Below are 20,818 nucleotides of genomic sequence, written 5' to 3' on the forward strand. Positions count from 1 at the left end.
TGCAGCATAACTTCAAAGGTGAACCTGCAGGTCAAGGAGCATCTGAATCAATCAGAGTAAACCTTAACTAACAAATGTACCACATATGACTGCTATTTGGCAAGGATCAGGGAGGGTGCTGAGGGTCTATATCTGGACCTGAGCTGCGAGCGCCATGCTGGGGAGGCCTGGCGGTCAACGGAGCCGCACTCCACAATAAACACATGCTTGTACAAAAATGATCCAAACAGGAACACTCATCCGTCCATGCCAACCTTCATTAAAGTGGTCCGCCCAAGCTCTAATTATAGGATTACAGGGCAGCCAGCAGGACAAACACAGCAAGAGCCTCTGGTTGGATGCGACTTGCCCAAACACACTGATCACTGTACCTAGTGACCCAGGTATCCACCCACAGGCACACACACACAAACACACACACTCCACTGCACAAACCCAAAACACTAATTTACACAGTGCTGCTCTTTCTCTCCCTCTCCGCAGGACGCTGTACACACTTCTCAGAGTTTGAACCAACACACTGACACACACAAACCAAACAAGACATATACCTGGGTAAGTATAGTGCTGACCGCGTGCCTCCCAAACAGACTTAAAAATAACCCCAAAGGTGGAGCAACTCGGAGATTTGGCCCCATAGTCTGATAGTGGAGAAAAGCAGACAGGGTCAGAGAACTCTTCTCAATAACATCTTATTATAGCCACAGACTGTCTGGGCTTTTAAGATGTTTTAAGAGATGACCCTCAGGAGCCTGTGTCACCACTTAAAAGTCTTGATTCGAGGAGGGGGGCATACATCCTTTAATTCCTTTCCTCCTTTCTAAATTTTTGGTATAGGCGGCTCTAGTAAACAGACCTTTGGTTTTAGTTCCTTCATTCCTTCCTTCAGTGGTCAGATCACTATGATGGAAATGAGGAAATGACTTTACCTGCATGTCCAGGTTTGGCATGCTGTAAAACCAGAACTCTTGGAGTTTCTGCATGATGGTACAGAAGCACTGAATTCTTCACATTTCATTTATTCAACAATATAGTTTTCTTTACAGTACTTTTTTTGTGTGTGAAATTGTGGAGTATTTGCATTATAGTGGCATAAAATATGGGCTACAGGTAGTTGTCAACCCACAGATTGTGATTATACTAATGAAAACAAAACAGCCCACATTAACAGTTTACTGTTTTGTCATAATTATTCATGAAGGCATAAATTGTATATTTTGTACACTAATACTGGTGTAGAGCCACTGATCTGAGAAGAGCTGCCAAGATACGTGTTTTTTTAAGCCCTCTGGCATCATCTTAAGGAACAATGAAGTCTCTATGAATATTGCATTTTTCTCTAAATGAGATGCCAATTATTTTTATCAACAACTTCCATCCTTCTGTAAGTAAAAACAAAGTGGCGATCACAAACAGAACAAATCTCTCTCACACGACCCTAATATGCAATCAAGCAGAATGTCAACATTGCTTTGTGCTGACACCCACAAGTGATAATTGTGTAAACAAAAGGAGCATAATTCATTCAAATGTTATAAGGAGATAGATGAAAAGGGACAACAAAGGAGTACAAATATTATCAAGAACAGTAGCATCGTGGAAATAAAAGAAGAGCCTCTGGGGGTGAGAGCAATTCAGAGAGAAAGTCTGGTGATTTCAGAATGTCATCGGGTTTCAGGAGACTGTGGGTGTTTTTGCAGAAATGATTATCATGACAGTTTAAACGTCTGTGTTTACACATCTAGCTTCTGAGCGGAGCAACTGTAAATGGAGGTGAGGAGGGGCTGACAGAGGAGGAGGAGGAGGAGGAGGAGCGGTGAGAGCGGCGTGAGGCTTATTGGGGCCAACAGAGGGCATTGTTATCTGTAATATCCATTCAAATGTGCCGTATCAGATGCAGTGAGTGCGGCGCTGCTCAGGGATGGAAATTAGTCTTGTTCTCCACTCAGCCCTGGTCACGCCAAGGGCAAATTCAGACAAATGAATTTACTCAGACAATACATATGGAGAACTGGCGATACAGAGGGATGCATGAATGGCAGGAACAGTGGAGGGATGTGAAGCAGGGAGGGTTGATGCCTCAGTGCGCCTTCCAACTGTTCTAGCTTTTTTCCCTCTTATAATACTAAACAACTGTCAGCATTTCATTTTCATGCAGTTCAGGGTGACTTTCACATTTCATTTTAATATTACTGCCGTGGTTACAACTACTGCAGAAATCCTTCAATAATTGTGACCATCTATTTTTAACAGCTGAACCTCACATGATAATAAATCAGGTGAGCTGTGTGTTGTTATTATAATGCAGTGACATAGGAAAAAAATATTTCCCTCCAATTTCTTATGGCGTAATGGTATCATATTCCCAAATAAACACTGACACAGGTTTTTCTTCTTGTAATCATTCCTCCTTTTCATACTGGCCATTAAGAGATCCCTTCATAGTGCACATCACTACATATTACGTGAGCAAAAACCTTTTTTCAGTGTTCATTTGGGCACCTGACTATTGTTTTGAAGACAGAGTTGAAAAATTGTGAACTTGTCCTTTAATGTGATACACTCCTGCTCTAAACAGGAAGTGCAGGTGAGACATAATCCAACAAAGGGACTTTTTCAAGAGTGTTTTTACAATTTCAACAATGCATTTTGTGCTGTTACAACTTCCTGGTTCACTCAAATACATAAACCCAAGCCACAGGGATGCAACCAAACCTGTTAGTGCGTTTCTGGTATGCCATGAAGCCAACTCTGAAATAGAAAATTCAAGTAAAAATAATAGCAACAAGAAAAATAATAATGGTATTTTGATATAGAAATATAAGGAATAACTGTTGCCATTTGTTGTTATAGTAAATAGAGGTATGTTATGAAATGTAATATCAGTTAACAAAGTGAAAATGCATTTTTCATTTCGACTTGAATCCCCTCAAGCCCAAATCTATTTGGCACACTTTGTACAGTAGCAAACGCACACCTCACCCTTTACTGTGATAGTGCAGATAGGAACACGGATAGTGCTATCTTGCTATCCTCTGAGCCATCTCTCTGAGAGACACTGTGAAGTGTAGAGGACATAAATCTTGTGTATATACAACCTGTGCTGTAGTCAGCTATCTGTTAGGATGCCCTCCTCCTCCTCCTCCTGCTCCTGATCTTGTCTGTGCAAGGTCTAGGTGCTTTTAATACTGTTGTCACATGGGATATTGGAGGATGGTGTTTCTCAATCAGTCTGTTAAGTCACAGATTGTGATCAGAAGGAGCTCTTTCAAAAAAAAAGGGCTTAGTCATTGAAAATGTGAACATTGCACAAAGGGTGATATTTGACACTGGAAATCCCAGGATTGGATGCATTTTCCGCTGTTTTCTCACATGGTGCTTTGTCATTATGGCTTGCACCCTTCCCAATTATAGAGCGAGATTATTAATTTGGTAGAGTTGCAAATTGTCATCTCACAACAGCCCGCTTCTACAGTATTAACAGATCTGAAGCTTTTAAATGTGTTGCTGTAACGTCGAGTGAGTGAGAATCAAACAGTCCTCTTGATTCCTCCTGAAAGGCTCAGCAACAATTGCACAAGACAGGCCTTGTGAGGAACCATTGACCCATCGACTGCTGTGATCCATGTCTGACTGACATCAATACACATTCATCTCTGCTTGTTTCACCTCAGGCTAGTAGGCCACGGGCTACAGTGGCTGGCGTGAGATCTGGACGGGCAACAAGCATCACTTTGTCTTCCACACTCTGCACTATCACTGACATCAAACACCAGAGGAGGCCAATCTGATAGACCTTTTGCTTTGTTAGGAATTAGTCACTGTTAAAGCGCCCTAAAACGTCAATGGTGAGTGTACCTCACGGATGTAAACCCTCCATTACAGTGTAATTTAGGGGAAATGGGGAGCACTTCCTTTATTGCAAATACAACAATCTTTCCTCTGTCTAACACAATAGACAATGCTGTGCAGACGGTTTGCTGGATCCATTGTTAGTCGCTTGACACTTGATGCTACTTTCTGGAATAAAGCAATCACTGCCGCTCACTGTAACACACACACACACACACACACACACACACACACACACACACACACACACAATTTAGAGCTTCAGATTAGCAGTGATCTCCCTGCTGCTGTTTTAATTTTACCTCTATATCAGCTTCATTAACATTCACAACTAATGTTTTGTTCCACTGGGTAAATCCCCCCATAGAGCCTATCTTAAGCCATCTCCACTTTTCTTTCTTATGAATCTATTCCTTCAGCCAACATGTTCGTACAACAATCTCACTCCGTCTCTCTCTTTGGGCTCTTTTAATTATAAACTAATCTAGGGAGGTAATCACAGACAGCATGATCACTTACTCATGCATATATGCCATACTATGAAATGCAGGCAGTTTATTGCCCTGCCTCTCCTGCCTATTTACAGCCACGAAGGAAGCATGGATGCAGCCATGATGCTGCGCCAATTAGCCGTAAAAAAGAAACATTAGTGCACTTACTGGATATTGGACATTGTATTTGGCTTTCATGGTAATTTATGTGGTATACGTGCTTCATGTGGTATATAGGTGAAGGGTCAAAGAAGGAGGAAAGTGTGGAGTCAGTTTATTCCTCTATACTGCATAATTTTCTCTTTTCCTGGCCTCTAAGAAAGTGCAGTGCTGAAAGGTGCTTTGTCGTTTTCATTTCATGCGGCCTTTAAACATTATTGAAGATGTGATTGCTGCTGAGTGGCAGCAGTGCAGGATGGAACTGGATCCTCAGACTGATGAGCGGTCTAATAGGCCTGTCTAATGTATCATCGATGGATTGACTGCCGTCTCGGAGGAGACATTTCAGAGGGATTCCAGCAGATGAATTTCAGACAAAAAAAAAAAAAGAAAGAAAGAAAAAAAAAGAAAAACTGCTGCGTGTGAGTCAGACTGAATATTGGCCAGTGGAAAGACGCCCTCTTCTTGCACAGTCGGGATGTGCAGGGAGGATTTATTCCAAGAGGAATACAGACAAGCAGTTATACGCTTCACATGGTCGGTCTCTCTCTCTCTCTCTCTCTCTCTCTCTCTCTCTCTCTCTCTCTCTCTCTCTCTCTCTCTCTCTCTCTCTCTCTCTCTCTCTCTCTCTCTCTCCTCAGCCAATCTGCGCACAGTGACGCTGCGCAAAGGCTGGATCTAGCCTTGGCTTCATCATCATATTTAACACACCCACCCAGATTCACACATGCTACAAGAGGTACATTCTCCTATCCCGCTGTAGTCCTAGAGGTTGCCTGGCCCTCCGGGGGGGATTTCTGTCTCCTGTTACCTGTGGCGAATTGTTCCGTTGGCTCGCCTCGGGTGATTAGTCCGGACTCGATGTGACAGAATTACGCATCTTGGATCGCTGAAGTGGATGAGTGCACGTCGACTACTTTTCGGGGACTTTCCCTTGAAAACATTTAAATGTGAAGAGCTTCACTCCCCGTACATTTTTTTCTCCCGGGGCCGACGTCCCAGCTGATCCATGGCTGCTCTCCCCGTATCGGATTGAGGTTCGACGGTGAGACCGATGCGCGCCTTCGGACCTCTTGGACACGCACGTTTAACGGATCGTTTCTCCCGCGTATCACAGCTGCGTTTGGATCCTACTCACTTGTCTGCGACTCTGTAATCCTTCTAAAACATTTAGTGGTCGACAGGAGAGGGGACAGCAGCAGTGTGAAAAGGATGTGGCTTGCGCAAATCGACCGCTGGTCTGAACCGACTCGACCTGTTTTACCTGGACGCTTGCGGATGATTTTGCGCTTCTGAAATCTGGACATCCACGCAAATAAAAGCAGGACTCTGATGTTGAAAATACAAAGGCTGAACACTGAATCCTTTACTCAAGACGGCAAGTGAAGATGGGTCCTACGTGTTTAATGTATATTTCATTAGATTGGCGTCCAGTCTAATAAACATCATCAGCGATGTAGTCAGCTTGTTCATCTGCGTGCTGATCATTTGCAGTAAATACTCACATCTGCTCAAAAGGGAGACCATGAAGATGATCCTCCTGCGTAAATTCCGGGTTTTGATTCTCATGGTGTTCCTCATTGCATGCTCGATGCACATAATGATAGACTTGTTACCAAAGCTGGAGAGGCACAGCAACAGCGGCTGCTCCTGCTCTCACACGCCGAGCGAGGAGCCCCAGAGCTGGGGGAAACAGAGTTGGCCTAACAAGCACACCCTGCGGATCCTTCAGGACTTCAGCAACGAGCCCAGCTCGAATGTTTCCTCCCACTCCCTGGAAAGGGTCCCGGTCACAGGCGACAAAACACAGGCTCTCAGGAGGCTCGATCACTACGGGCAACGTGGTGACAGGAAGAGACAGTTCATCCAGGACGCCGCGGTGACCAAGAACATGCCGGCTAGGAGTTCAAGGTTGTCGGCTCTCTATGACCATCCCTTATATAAAAGATCCCCTCCACCTCTGACAGACGAGGACACGCTGTTCAACGTCAACACGGACATCAGATTTGACCCCAAAGCAGCAGATCAGGAATGGTAAACTGTTTTTGCTCATAAAGTCTGAATCATAATCAACTCAAGTGCAAGAATGAATAAACATTCATTATAATATGTCTAAACATCAAAGGGCTTATAGTTGAGTTCTGTGCAATCACATTAGTCTAATTCTGCATCTGTGCTCATGGGCTGTTGCACAACACCTGTCACTCTTTACATAAAAAAAACCTGACAATCCTCTTTCTCCTTTCTTTCCTCCCCTCCCCTCCTCCCTCTTCTCACGCAGGAATGGGGAAGGCAACATGGATGAGTTCAGCCCAACTGGGGAGCTGACGGCTGACTCCTACCCCAACTGGCTCCGCTTCCACATTGGGATTAATCGATACGAGCTGTACTCCAGACACAACCCGGTCATCGATGCTCTCCTGAAGGACCTGGTCACCCAGAGGATCACTAGCGTTGGTGAGTCATAGTGTCAGCCATGCAGGTGGGCTTGCCTGCATGGCTGACACTAAATTAAAAAAAATCAAAATTATCCAAAATGACACTCTGAAGAAACAGAATAGAGTTTGCACTTTTAAAATCTGACACAAATCATCGTGGGATATATTTTTGCGGTGCGTTTAGGTACAAAGATAATTATGTTTGTGCTCGTATTGGTCGTTGCTTGCTGCGTCACACAAACTGGAGGTCATAGTTTGCAACCCACATTAAACAAGCTTCTAGGGAGTCCAGTGTGTTGATCAAAGACACAGATATTAGATGTGCTCTTTAGGACTGTGCCTCTGTAGTGTGCCATGCAGAGAGAGAGGTCAAAGTTCAGTTTAAAGGGTCTTCTACACAAGAAACAAGTTGTTTTACAGTCAGCCAAAAAGGAATGTGTGCCTCTGACGTACAGTAACTGTGTCTACAGGTTAGGAGAGGGAGGAGGGGCTGCTTAGTGATGGTTAAAATGTGCTCCTCGCTGCCACAGGCGCTGCTGATATGAACACACACTCAAACACACACGCAAGCATGCATGAAGATGAAAGTCAGCTGCAGGCTATCGTACAACAGCGCTCAATCTGATCGGCCTGCACACCCCTGCTTTACGAGGCTTTAGGAATAATAAAACACCACAGTCTTCTCTCGTGTATTCCTCTCAAAGCGTCACAGCTGAATATATCAAGCCCGAGAGAACACCTGGTCTCGAGATGCAAATCAAACAGCTACATGGCGGTTTGATTCAAATCAAATGCTGTGGCTTTTATTTGACTGACAAGCACACGGTAAATGTAGCTTTCTGCAGAAAGCCATAAAGCCTTGGCTGCAAGTGAAAGTAGATACCTGACAGAGGCGATAATCCACACTGGGGCCGTTACATGGAATCTATTTCTGTTTTTTTTTTTTCCTATTTAGGGGGGGATTGTCTTCCTTTTTGGCTCAGACCGGCTCCCAAATTCCAAGAGTGCTTGTCGACTCAAGGTCGCCCATCTTGCACTCGCTGTAAAAAAGGATTGCAGATTTCAAGTTTATCTGCCGATGACAAAACTTTAACTGGCCTATAGCAAAGATTAAATACTTAACTGGGAGTCAGATTAACTGTTTATGAAAACAAGCATTCCTGCTTGGTCATCAGAGGAAGTATTTCTTTCCTACTTTTCCTTCTTTCTACTAAAGATGTTCTCTAATTTTCTCTGATTTTCTTCCTTTTGCTTTCTGCCTCTCAGCCTGGGTGGATAGAGGAAGCAGTTCTCAGCGTCTCTAGCCAGCTAAATACATGGTGGCTCAGTAATTATAGAGCCTTAACACAGGCCTGGGGCAGAATACCAATAGAATCCAGCAGAAGTTCGTTATTATCTTAACTTAAGGATAGGAGTGATGGGATGTATTATACTCTATAACCTCTTATGAGCCACATTCATTAATGGAAATATAGCGTGAAACAGCAGATGACAGTAAAAATCCATAACTTATTATTCTATAGCAGCCCTAAAAGAGAAAGAGGTAAACATTTTTGTAACATGAAATATGGCTTGCTTACTGTGAGGAGGTTTATTTTCACTCTTGGTAAACAGAGTCTGAGTTTATAACAATTACAGTTAGATTTGCTTTTATTTAAAATGTCTCCTAACATCACATGAGCACACACAACTTCATGCAGCAGCAGATGAGGTCAAACGAACATTGATCTTTTCACTTGTAATTCTTTTCTCCGTAAACATTGTGCTTGTCCTCATGATTCTCATATGTAAAAATAAATGAGAGCATTGATTAAGTAGGTTGTTCTTTGGCAAAAGGCCACCAAAACACAGTTTCCAATCGATCAGACGAGAAATAACAGGCACGGTGGCTGCTGTGCTCTCTTTGTGGATTTCAGTGTGTTTTAGCCTTGTAGTCCTTCACTCCAGCGCTGAGCCCAGTCCCACGAGTGCCTTTAGAATGCATTATCATGTTCAAAAAGGGAGAAAACATCAAGGATAGATGGATGAATAGAAACACAAAGAGACAGCGCGAGAGAGAGATAGACCCTCCAGAGAATACACAGAGAGAGTAAACAGCGGAGGAACAGAGAGCGTTGGCCGAGCACTGGCTGTCCTTCACCCCCTCACTCTCCCTTCCCATCAAACAAAACACTGTGACATCAGCACTCAGTCTTTTCAGAGCGCACACATAAACACAAACACACATCTGTGCGCATACACAGGCTTTCATACACAACAGTCCTCTTCACCAACGTGGCAGAGGAAAGTCATGTTTCAGGCTTCAGGTGTACTATGACACATCTCTAAAATGTTAATCAAATCAATGACAGTGAGTATTACATTATATAAAGGGAATACAGTCCAATTTCATCATGTGTTTACGGACTTTTGGTTTGTCTCTTATCTCTGAGCTTCACGTGTTTTCTTATACTCTGCTGACACTGAACAATCACTAACTAATGTTATCCGTCTTATCAAAATGATCAGCCGCTTAATTGATAAGCTGATCCACAGTAAATAACTGATATCTGGCCTTGTTGATAATGATAAGTAGCTCTATAGCTTAATTGTAGAATACTTAATAAGGGCTGATATCGACCTAGTCAACCCTCGCTTCTGGTTGGTTAATATGTTGAATAAGTCTGTGTTTGTTAATTGATTTAGATGAATCTATAGAGACTGGTGGACACGCTGGTCTTTGACCTTGCTTGTCATGCTTAATGTGTTTTTTGTGTTTTGCTACCATGTTTAATTTTGTTGTCTTGAAGAGGAAACTTTTTCAGTAAACAGTTTAAACAAAGAACATGGATATGGAGCTTTATTGAAGCGTGCATCAATAAACTATATGCTTGGATTCTATAGCTCAAGTTGGCATTTTCAAGAAATAGACTGAGCCACATTACCAATTGATCATTTATGTCTTTTATTAGGCAGAAACATCAAATATTCATTGCTTCCACCTTTTCCAATGTGAGAATATGCAGGTTTTCACTGTTTAATATCATTGTAAATTTATGTCTTGGACTGCTGGTTGGATGAAAAATTGAACATCTCCATGGGCTAGAAATGTTGTCACTGTTTTCTACTTTAACAAAAAAAAAAAAAAAATTAAATAGTTGTCAGGCCTACTTGCAGCCCTAATTAGTTTATCATCTTCCTAATTTGTTACAGATTTTAGACAGATTTTCTTTTCTCAGAAAAGAGCTACATATGCAGGTAAAAAAAAGCTAAGTGGTGGACAGAGCTACTAGTACAATTAACATTAGCTAAGTTGCAAACTTGAATGGGCAAAAACTGAACACTGGTGGCAAAAAATTGAAGACAGTGACATATTTTATTCAGGTATGGCATAAGTTCATGTTGTTGCATGGTCAGCAGCCTAGGTACCAGCTTACCAAAAATGTTTGGCTAGTCTGAATTTGAAAATTTCGGTTAAGCAAACTAGCGAATATCATTAGCTAGCTAATATCTAGCCGGTGATATTAGCCACATTTTTGTATAACTTAAATTCCAATGGGTCAGTGTATGCCAGAGCAAAATAACTGTGAGCCTACATTACTACAGCTCATTTCTTCAAAAATATGTGAAGCTGCTTTCAATGAATTGATCGTTAATAGCGGTGTTGTCTGTTTTATTCCAACAGCAATGAAGTCTGGAGGCACCCAGCTCAAGCTCATCATGACCTTCCAGAACTACGGCCAGGCTCTATTCAAACCCATGAAGTACGTTCATTTGCTTTTCTAGCAGAAACGCATTTTATGTAAGAAAAAGTTGCCACTGGCCACATTGTTCCTCTGGTCAAACTGCCCTCTCATCTCTCCCGCTCCACTAGGCAGGGTGCACTTTGTTGGGTCCACTCTCTTTATGAAAAAGCAATCTCTTCTGTATCGTGTTAAAGCTTGAGTGCCATTTCAGCAAAAAACACCAACTCTGCAGCTTTCTACCTCGACTGACTTCCTTTTCGCATCTCACCACCTACTCATTCTCCTCACAACATCAATCTCATTTCCTCATTCTCCTCTCTGGCTGTATCAAATTGCTTTCATTTCAGCACAACCTTGATATTCGATTGAAGGCCGTCATCATTCTGCTGTGTCAGAGCCAAATGTTGTGCAGGCATTTCACCTGATAGGGCTTTCAGGTGACTCATATCATCCTTTAGTGGCCATGTTGGAGGTCCTCAGCCATCAGGCAACACTGGCTGTGTCATTGTATGACTGATTCATCTGATCGATTTTCTGTGCTCTGGTAAAGTCATATCATCTAGTCAGCTAAATGTCACTTTCTTGTTATCAACACATGATGTGTGTGCTTGCTAAAAGTAGCTGACTCCTGATCATACAGCATTGTATTTGCGTGTATTGTTGCAGATATTTCCTTATAGGTATCATTTAATGTTAATTGTTGGTCCACCACTTAAGTTCAGACTAAAATATCTCAACAACTATTGGGTGAATTGCCATGAAATCTGGTACACACATTCATTTGATGATGCTTTGACTTTTCGTCTGGTGCCATTATCACGTTAAACTTTTAATTTGTCCAATATTTTTGTTCATGACCAAATACCTGCAAAACTGAACATTCCCATCAGCCGCAGCAATATTTTGTATTTAGTGCTAATTTGTTAGCAGGCTAGCACACCAAACTAAGATGGTGAACATGGTAACTACAGCATTATACCTGCTAAACATTAGTATGTTAGGAGTGTCATCATGAGCATGTTAGCATGCTTACGGTAGCGCTTAGCTCAAAGCACCACTGTGCCTCACAGAGCTGCTAGCATGGCTAGCTATTAATGAGTTGGATTTCTTCCATATTGGTCCCTGAAATAAATGAAAAGGCAGCTGAAAAAGACCAAAAGTTCAATTTGAGTTCATGTTATCTTGCTATCCAATATGATGGACAAGTTATTAGATGAGTTTATGCCATAATTTAACAATACTTTTTGGCATGTGCCCAGCCATAACTGAAAGCAGCAGCCTGTCGGGTTGTTGCTCGCCTGGGTGGCCACATATTTTGTCTTTATTTTTCCTTAGCCAGTTTTCTATGATGATGCCAGACTTTACTGGGAGCTTTGTGAATCAACCACAAAACCTCTGTTCCTTGCCTCATCTTCTTCTGAAGCTTATTCCAGTTATGATATGAGAACATCCAACCAGTGCGCAGCATATCATTAATGTCTCACAGAAAGAGGTGAGCACCTAAGCTTACCTCTGCACACCATGTAATACACCTTGGCTTAACTATTAGAGAAGATAAGTCTACCCAATGGTAAAACTGCCCCACTGGTAGATAGTGTGAAATGTTTGATTAATTCACATTTCCTTTATCCACATGTCATATTTAGATGATAACACATTCCCAAGAGAAGTGCTCTTCGCTCCTAATCCCTCCTCGATTGGTGGATTTAAATGTCACCCATCCTTTGTTATGGTGATTGTAATTTAATTGTGGGTTAATGGTTTTCTACACAGGCTGTTGTCTGGCCCCTGCATGTCAGCATGGAGAGCGGGGTTAAGCCTGTGGATGATAGGTAGTGAGGTTTTCCGTGGGAGGAAAAGCTATTCAGAGACTGTTGTAATTACTGCTTCAATCGTACCACACTAAGTCAGGCCAGACGCAACAAGCCTGAAATCATCCTGACAGGCCGGAGAAGAGGAGAGATGAGAATGAGGTGAGAGGAGGGAACGGATGGGAGAGTGCAAGAGAGGAGGGAGGAGAGGTGAGGGGGCAAGGACTGGAGAAGATACAGGCTGAGGAAGAGAGACAGGGGAGGAGACGCGGGTGAAGAGTGTTGTCAATACACGCACAGAGTCAAAATCCACAGATTATCTCGCTGCATTGCCTCGAATTTGAACCCAGATGAATATGCGAAATGACATTTTCCGAGAAAAGCACAGGGTGATGGGGTTGGATGTAAATCTGTTGCTTGACAGTTGTAGTTTTCAGAGCCGCCGTGATGTTTGATAATCCTGAGAAACGGCGAGAGCAAAGGTTTTTTTTTTCCCCTTTTTCACTCCCTCCTGCTTGAATGCACTTGACTTTAACAAAATAGGGCAACCCATGCTGGCATGTGTGTGCTCATTTGGACTGCAATCAAGGTCTCGACAGATTTGCGCAGTCATTCCCGCTATATACATCAGTTCCCTCGCGGAGATCACACATGCACACACGCCGGCATTCACACGCGCACATCCTCTTAACGCCCAACATCATCTCCTCGTCCGCTGCTCCCAAATCTGCTGGTGTGTTTCCACATGGTGCATCAAAGAGACAGAGGCTGAGAGATCAAAGACTTCTCCGGCTGTGCTCTTCTTGCTCAGCTCCTCTCAACTCTAATGCAAATGTGTGCCAGGCAATCAGGCAGCGAAGGAAGGCAGGCAGGCAGGCATGCATGCAGTGTCTGGGTAACGATCGACCCTCCAACCATCCATATCTGTGGAAACCTGTGCTCTCTCTGCTCTGCTCTATCTGTTTATCGGACCCCCCGTCTGCCTCTCATTCTTAGTATTCCCCGTCATTCTGCCTCCATCTCTGCAACTCTGTATGCTGTTTGTTTTTCTCTCTTTTTCGCACACTCTATACTGAACAGCACAGATGTGGGAATCCATTAAAAGGCTTGCTGTATTGATCCTTTAGGTATTCTCTCTTCTTTGTTTTAATTTCTTCTCAGAGAGGCAGAGAATGACGGTCAGTGTCTCTGTTTTGTGGTGGAAAGGGTCCTCTTTAGGTGGGATGAAACAGAACTTAGCATGATTTTGCTGTGTACAAGCTTTTACTGTATTGAGGTGACACAAAATGGCTTACAGCTGCTGTCTAGTATGATGTAACATCGATGAATCAGCTTGTTGATTTGCTGTCTGCGGTACAGTTTTCCAGACATAGAATACACCAGTCTTAACTAATGTAATCTCACTCAAGGCGTGTTGTGCAATATTTACGACTACAGGCTTGGTGAGATCAGAGAGGCTTTATGGGATAGCGCCAAATATTCCAGTGACCAACCCCTGTGTTGCTTAAGCAGAGAAAACATCACAGCTGTAGTCCCTGTCACAAAACATCTGCATTGTAACCTGAATGACGCTCAGTGTGATGACTAAGCTCAATTATCATCTTCGTCATCCTCTGCATCCTGTTATGCTTGGGGCCAGAACTGAAATAACCCTGAATTGCGATATTTCCACGAAATCTGCTTTTGTTCCAATAAACAAATGCTTTACAAATGGCAAAAATGCACATAGATGCTCGGGTAGAACAGGAACAAAATAGTCCCAGTTTTCTGAATAGTTTGGTCCCATGTTGCTGATTCTGCAGCTTGTAGGCTCAGCTATTGTTTTTCATGTAGAATGTGCTACAAATCTGCATCTAAATCAAGTGGTCGGCTGAAATAATAGTTCATCCAAAAATAAATGACTCTGAGTTATGAGGGTGTAAGTTGATTTCAGAAAAGCGGCTGACACAGTGAAGTGTGGGCTTCTTTAACAAAAATAATTACATAAAGGCTATTTATTCACATACATTTATATTAACCTGGCAAATAACACAGTACGATGAAATTGATCTTCGTACTTACACAAGCCTAATTAAAGGAATAGAAATGTGGCTTACATTTCTATTTCACACTAATGCTAAAAATTATATTATTTTTTAGTTTCAACAGTGCTCAGTGCTCTATACACAAGATATAATAAAATAAGCATAAAAGACTGAAACATTGTCTTAAAAAAACTCAATTCTTGGATCAGGAACATTGTCCTTTGTTGCCTTAGCTTTTAGATGTTCAGTCTTAGTGTTTTTTTAAATTAAAATAATGATATTACACATTGTTCACCCTGAATCAAAGATAATTTTTTTTCTCCTAAAACATGCTGAGGATGTGAGTCGTGTTTCCAACTCTTCCTGTCAGGCTGCTTATGCCTCAAATAACCTCCACTAATCACAGGGTTAGGGCAAGCTCTATGTGACCTGACAGGTGAAACTGAGGGCAAAATAAGTCCAACAAAGACTCTCCACTGCTCCTGACACTTATTGTTCGAGTTGGATGCAGCTTCAGTGATAACTGAAGGGCATGTAGATGAATGTTTTTATCACATCTGCTCCTCTCTCATCTGGATTTTTGTACAGTTATACATAAATATGCTCCCACACATTTTATATATTTTCTGCTCACATCTTCTACCTTTTTATTTTGGCTCACTGACTGACCATACTACTGCAAGTCCTGCCCAGTCTTAATTCACATTGGCTAACTTGTAGCCAAAAGGGTCACCAGTTATGACCACTCTGACCAGCAGCTATGAGAGAATGACTTCAGCTCAAGAGTGGACTAGTAGCTCATGGTGGCACTCTGTAGTGCTGTGGGGGGAAAAAAGAGTAGATTTTGAAAAGGTACAGTCCCTTTGGGAGGACCATAACAGCAACAAAACATTTTGGACCATCAAAAGCTTACCTTCAAGTACAAATAATACTAATACATATAATGTGCCTTCTGCTGTCAGAAATGTCCATGTACCTTTTAGTGCAGTATGCATGTAATACCTTAAGGACCACTAGAGACCTTTGTTTCAAGTACCAATGCGTACAGAAATAGACCTGCGCCGAAAGGTGTGTTTGAATCCCAGCTGTGAAGTTGTGTTTTGCACTATTTTGAACCTGAATGCCTGCGTAGAAAATACTGACAACAAACAGAACAGAACAAACAGTCTTTTATTTTCTGCTTTTCCCTCCATCTCTTTGTCTTTCTGTCATTATGACTTTGTGCTGATGTAAACTGGGGAGACATGATATGAATATGAAGACATGAATATTTACAGTGAAATTAGTCTCCGAGCACACAAATCCCATTAGATGACTGCAGATGATCGACAAAGGGAGGCAGGGGAAGGACTGATGATTGATATAATGTATGGTCTTCCGTTCCTTCTTGCTTCCACTTAATTGTATCGCTTGTCAATCAGCCAGCTGTTGGTTCAGTCACACACAAATCAATCCGAGTATTCCTAGAAGAGATATCTGCTCTTTCTGCTGCCCGCCCCTCCCCTCACTGAGCGAGCGATCTATATCTGCGCTGAGTCGGGTCCGTGAGTAATTTTTGATTGACAGTTCTGGGAGACAAGAGGCGGGAGCCACATAATGTCACCTTGTTTGTGTCAGTAACATATTGACAGCAGCACAAATAACAGCCTGGAGGAAATGTGAAATATTAGTGGGAAATTGGCTGTGTATAAGAGCTGGTGTTGTATCATCAAGCTGCATCAGCTGTGGGAGGTGAAAGAATAATATTGAGGGAGTTTGTCTGAAGACATAGAGGGCATGTCTCAACAAAAAAAACCCCTATTATCCTCACTCAAAGCTGCCCAGATTTGTCCTCAAACGCAGCGCCGAGAGACAGATGAAAAACAGGACAATTCAGCGATTGTTCTTGTATGTTCCCGAATAAAGGGATGTCAAACAAAGTAACTTCTCTGTGGACTAACATTTCTCTCCCTCTAGGTTTTTGGCCGCCTTTTTGTTTTAATATATATGTGTTTTGTCCGTTTGGTTGTTTGTTTGTCGGCATGTGCGCTTGTTTACTGTGTGATATTGTATTCACAAGGTCTTCTGTGCCTGTGCTTTGACTTTGAGTCAGGAAATAAAGGGATGAACCGCCTCAGGACAAGTCATTCAGAGCACAGATGATGAGTGCAGCTCTGTTTAGAAATAGAGGAAATTCACAGCAGTGGAGTGGCAACGGCAGAGCTGAGGGGGGGGGGTTTGGGGGGTCTACATTAACCCTCAAACTGCTGGCCCGCACATCTGTAAATGGTATTACACAAACACTTGAAATCAGCAGCTGAATTGAACCTAAAGCATTTACGTAAACACTATCTCAAGAGTAATTGGATTTATACAGTACATACAGTAATTAAGCCCTATACATGCTTGCGGCATACAATATACATCACATCAGTGAAATCCACAGTGAATGTATTTGCATGCATTACATGCTTTCAACTGAAGTAAAAGGTTATATCTGATATAAGCAGTTTTTGTACACCCTCAAATTATACAATCACAATAATTTCTGTATGCACAATCAGAGGCGTCGTGCATATTCAAGTTGAGAGTGCACGTGCCCCAGCTGCAGCTGTGGAAGAATGTGTGTAGAATTTGTGCTGCTTAGATGTTGTTGCAAAATGTGTTAACTGCAGTATGAGATACAGTATGAATAACCAATAGCTCACACCATAAAACAATTTGTAAGTTACCTTGAGCTTCAGAATTTCCTCCCATTTAAAGTGACTTTAGCGTCAGTGGTTTTAACCCACATGTCATTAACATTAGTGTTAGCTTTGTTATCCTTTGCTGTAATTAGTAGCTAAATTATTGTTTTTGTTAAAACAAATTTGAAGTATGTAGCCAACGGTCCTCTGTAGCTGTTTCTCTCTGCAGCTGCGTGTTGCGCTATACTCTAAGCCCCGCCCTCTTTTTAGCAGTCCAATCAAGTGCAAAGGATTTGATTTAAATCCCTCTTGTAACTGTGCACTGCTCAAATATTCCGTTTCACTGGGAGATGCGTCACAGTACAAAAGTTATAGATGCCGTTTCATGGGGCCTTTAATGTTTTGACTGTTTCCTCTATTTTGTGATTGTTTCACCAGGGTTATTATTCTGCACAATGGAGTTCATGCTGAAGCACAATTTAAAATGTTTATAGCAATATTGTTGGAGGTCATGCTCACTTTAAAAGACATACACTTTACAGCACACACACACACTTTGCAGCACACACACACACACACACACACACACACCAGTTATCACATGTACTGTAGATGAAATTTGCAGTAGCTGAACATACTTTTCAGTATGCAGCGGAGTGATACGTACGATCAAATGGAGCCCTCAGGCTTAGTAATCTGACCCCCTTACTGTCTTCCCTGCAGAGACTGTGACACACTGCAGGCCATTGGTGCACCAGGATCATACAGAGTGGAGCAGTGTGTGTGTGTGTGTGTGTGTTCTCCCCCTATATATGATAGCCTTTCTGTTCTTAGCACATAGAGAGAGAGAGAGAGAGATAAAGGGAAACTGATGAAATAAAAAAAGGTAAAAGCCACCCTGATGTCACGGAGATTCATGAATATACTATCACTAATTTTACTAATGCTGCATACTAAGCAACTACTGTATACCTGATTTCATATCTGGTCAATTTGTCACTGAGATCCGAATATGCACTTGCACAGCACCATCTGAATGATGATAAAATTAAACATGGTCAAAGGCTGCATGAAGAGCCAATATAAGTAAAATAAGGAGTTTTTGAACTGCAAATCATGCAAAGATATATAGACCAGGAAATATGTATGTTATGTTATGTTTTAATCTGCTAATCGTTATTCTCTTCACTTTTGGTAGAATGTAGCACAAAAGAAATGATCAATACTTGACAAGGTAGTTTCATAAGGCAGTGATGCATACTGTTTTATTCAGTGTCTGGTTCCAATAAGTCCTTGCTTTTTCTCAACCAGACGGTCAAGGCCCAAAAATGTATTGTGCACATTTTACTTCAAAATAAATAATGTTCCTAAAGACTACAAACTGAAGCCTTATTTCTGTACATGAGGAATGTATCTCTGTCAATCCACTGTCAGGACAAAAATAACTCCCAGCTTCCTGCGTAAAGTGAATTTTATGTTCTGATGTAAAAGTGGTTGAGAACCTATTTACCAAGCAGATGTAATTAAAATAAAACCGGCAAACTGGCCCTCTCTGATAATAATCTCTTAATATGGAGCTAAGGCTGTGACGGTAATGGACAATAAGCAGTGCAGACCTATGGCCCTCTGTACTATAGAAAAATATGCTAGAGTATGTGCACTCAATAACAGAAGCTTATGCAACTAATCTATGGCCTAGTGGGGATGGGGGAAAAAGCTGCACATGAGCAAGTAGCCCACTGTAATAATCTGTTAATGTACTGTTGGCATCCTGCCATCTACAGTAATCAGCCGTCATGATTTATGTAGAATTTAGATATTAGTAAGCCGGTGATGTTTTCCCCGGTAATGTATTCTAACACACTGTGCCAGTTTTAATCAGTGTTGTTGATTAGCATAATCATTAAGTTTGACATGTTTGTTAGATGCAAACATCCTTTCCTTTTCTCCTATTTTACACTGCACTTTCTGCGAAACTCAACATCCATTCTTCTTCCTCACTCTGCACAGCTGTCTCTGCAGTTGAGATCTCAGTGTATGTGTGTGTGTCAGTGTCACAGTCTTATTGCCACCTCTGACAACTTTGGACATTTGGCGCTCCAAACTGTCACAGTATTCATACTGTAGTTGCCTAGGAGACAGAAATTGGTCATATTTCTTTGTCTTTGTGTGGTTATCTGTGTGTGTGTGTGTGTCTGTGTTTTTGCAGTCATGTGCATGCCTGTGCATATGAGCACCAATCTGTAGTGATACTGTTCCAGCAAATTCTACGCAGGCCTCGCTCAGACTTTCCAGGAGCAGAAATGTCTTGACGATATTATCAGTCAACTGCCCCCTTCAGGTAAATGTTATCATCTCTAATGTTGTGCTGAAGGAACGATAACACAGTGTTGCAGCCAGCAGAAATGATAAGCCAGCATCCAATCTGCATATCAAAGCCTAAATTCCTCTGCCATCTGTGTGCGCGTACACGTGTGTGTGTGTGTGTGTGTGTGTGTGTGTGTGTGTGTGTGTGTGTGTGTGCCTGAGCAATCGCCAGAGCAACACACACACACACACACACACACACACACACACACACGGATGCATTTCAAATGCATGTTGTCTCTGCATTTCTCAGAGGCAACTTGTTCCTGGCCCGTCACAATCGCAGTTCATCCCTGATAAACTCAGTCATTGTGTCTGAGAAATAATAAAAAAGAAGATTAATTACTCGCCCATAAACATTTTAGAAACCTGATGCAGCTCTCTGTTTCAGTGGGAACGCATGCTTTGATACCATCTGTCATCTTGTCTCTTTTTTTTGAAGGAGCTGTCACTCAAAGGCAGGCTTTACCCTGTCTGGACACAGCACACCTCAACAGCTGATGTGACAATCGCAGCAGACATTGATTCATCTGGCCTTGGCCCAGCCTGCCTCGGTGCTATTCTTATTGAGGACCAGATGCTGAAAGCAGAGGCACAGGGGTTGCTTCATGACTGGGAATGAGCCTTTCATTTCTTCCCACAGTCAATGAATAAAGGGAGAGTAGGACAGTGTCATGTGTCCCAGAGTTAAGTGGAAACGCCAGCATCCACAAGACTAAAATTGAACTTCCTCAAAAATGAAGTTAAGCTTGGATTGTGGTTTCCTGACACCTAAAGCCATTTTACTATTTGTTTCATTTAGTCTCAGGCTGCCTGATTTCAAGCAAAGCCAGGTCTTATAAACAAAAGTGACACTGATTCACAACTTGCTCGTTTACTGGACAGAGTTTTGGAAACCTGTCGTCTTATGAGGTTAGAGATTTTGGCAGCAGGGAGAATCTAAATAAATCTGACTCCAGTCCCTTTAACTTAGCCAAGAACGATGGCCGCATCTACATTCTGTGGTGTTTTTATCCGTGAAAAGCATGTGAAGAACTATGAGCATCTGTCCTTTTGCTCGGCTTTTCAAACACAAGGAGCTGCTGGCTATCAGATGTCAACATCCGTCTTTGTGTACCCTTCAAATTTTGCATTTTTTGGGTTGCATTTTTTGCATTGTTTTCTGCAGTCGGTCCAGATGCATTTTTACTTCTTAGAAACAGTACTGCGCCTCTCTTGGAAGAACCATTTCCACCTGTCCTGCTTTGGTTGTGCTTCGGCCAAATAAGCTTGTAAACGCTCCCAG

The 20,818-nt window shown here is 42.1% G+C and overlaps 1 protein-coding gene across 1 annotated transcript in view; it reads left to right on the top strand.

The window, feature by feature from the left end:
* Positions 1–5,203: 5,203 nt before the first annotated feature.
* The window catches only part of fam20cb (FAM20C golgi associated secretory pathway kinase b), a 51,346-nt gene continuing 35,731 nt past the window's right edge, over positions 5,204–20,818 (top strand). The window contains exons 1-3 of the mRNA XM_042397717.1: positions 5,204–6,536; positions 6,784–6,959; positions 10,605–10,683. Of these exons, the coding sequence (XP_042253651.1) occupies positions 6,028–6,536; positions 6,784–6,959; positions 10,605–10,683 (764 nt within the window). The 5' untranslated portion in view covers positions 5,204–6,027. The remainder of the gene's footprint in view (positions 6,537–6,783; positions 6,960–10,604; positions 10,684–20,818) is intronic.

Source organism: Thunnus maccoyii, chromosome 20, assembly GCF_910596095.1.
Source record: "Thunnus maccoyii chromosome 20, fThuMac1.1, whole genome shotgun sequence".
Classification (NCBI taxonomy): domain Eukaryota; kingdom Metazoa; phylum Chordata; class Actinopteri; order Scombriformes; family Scombridae; genus Thunnus; species Thunnus maccoyii.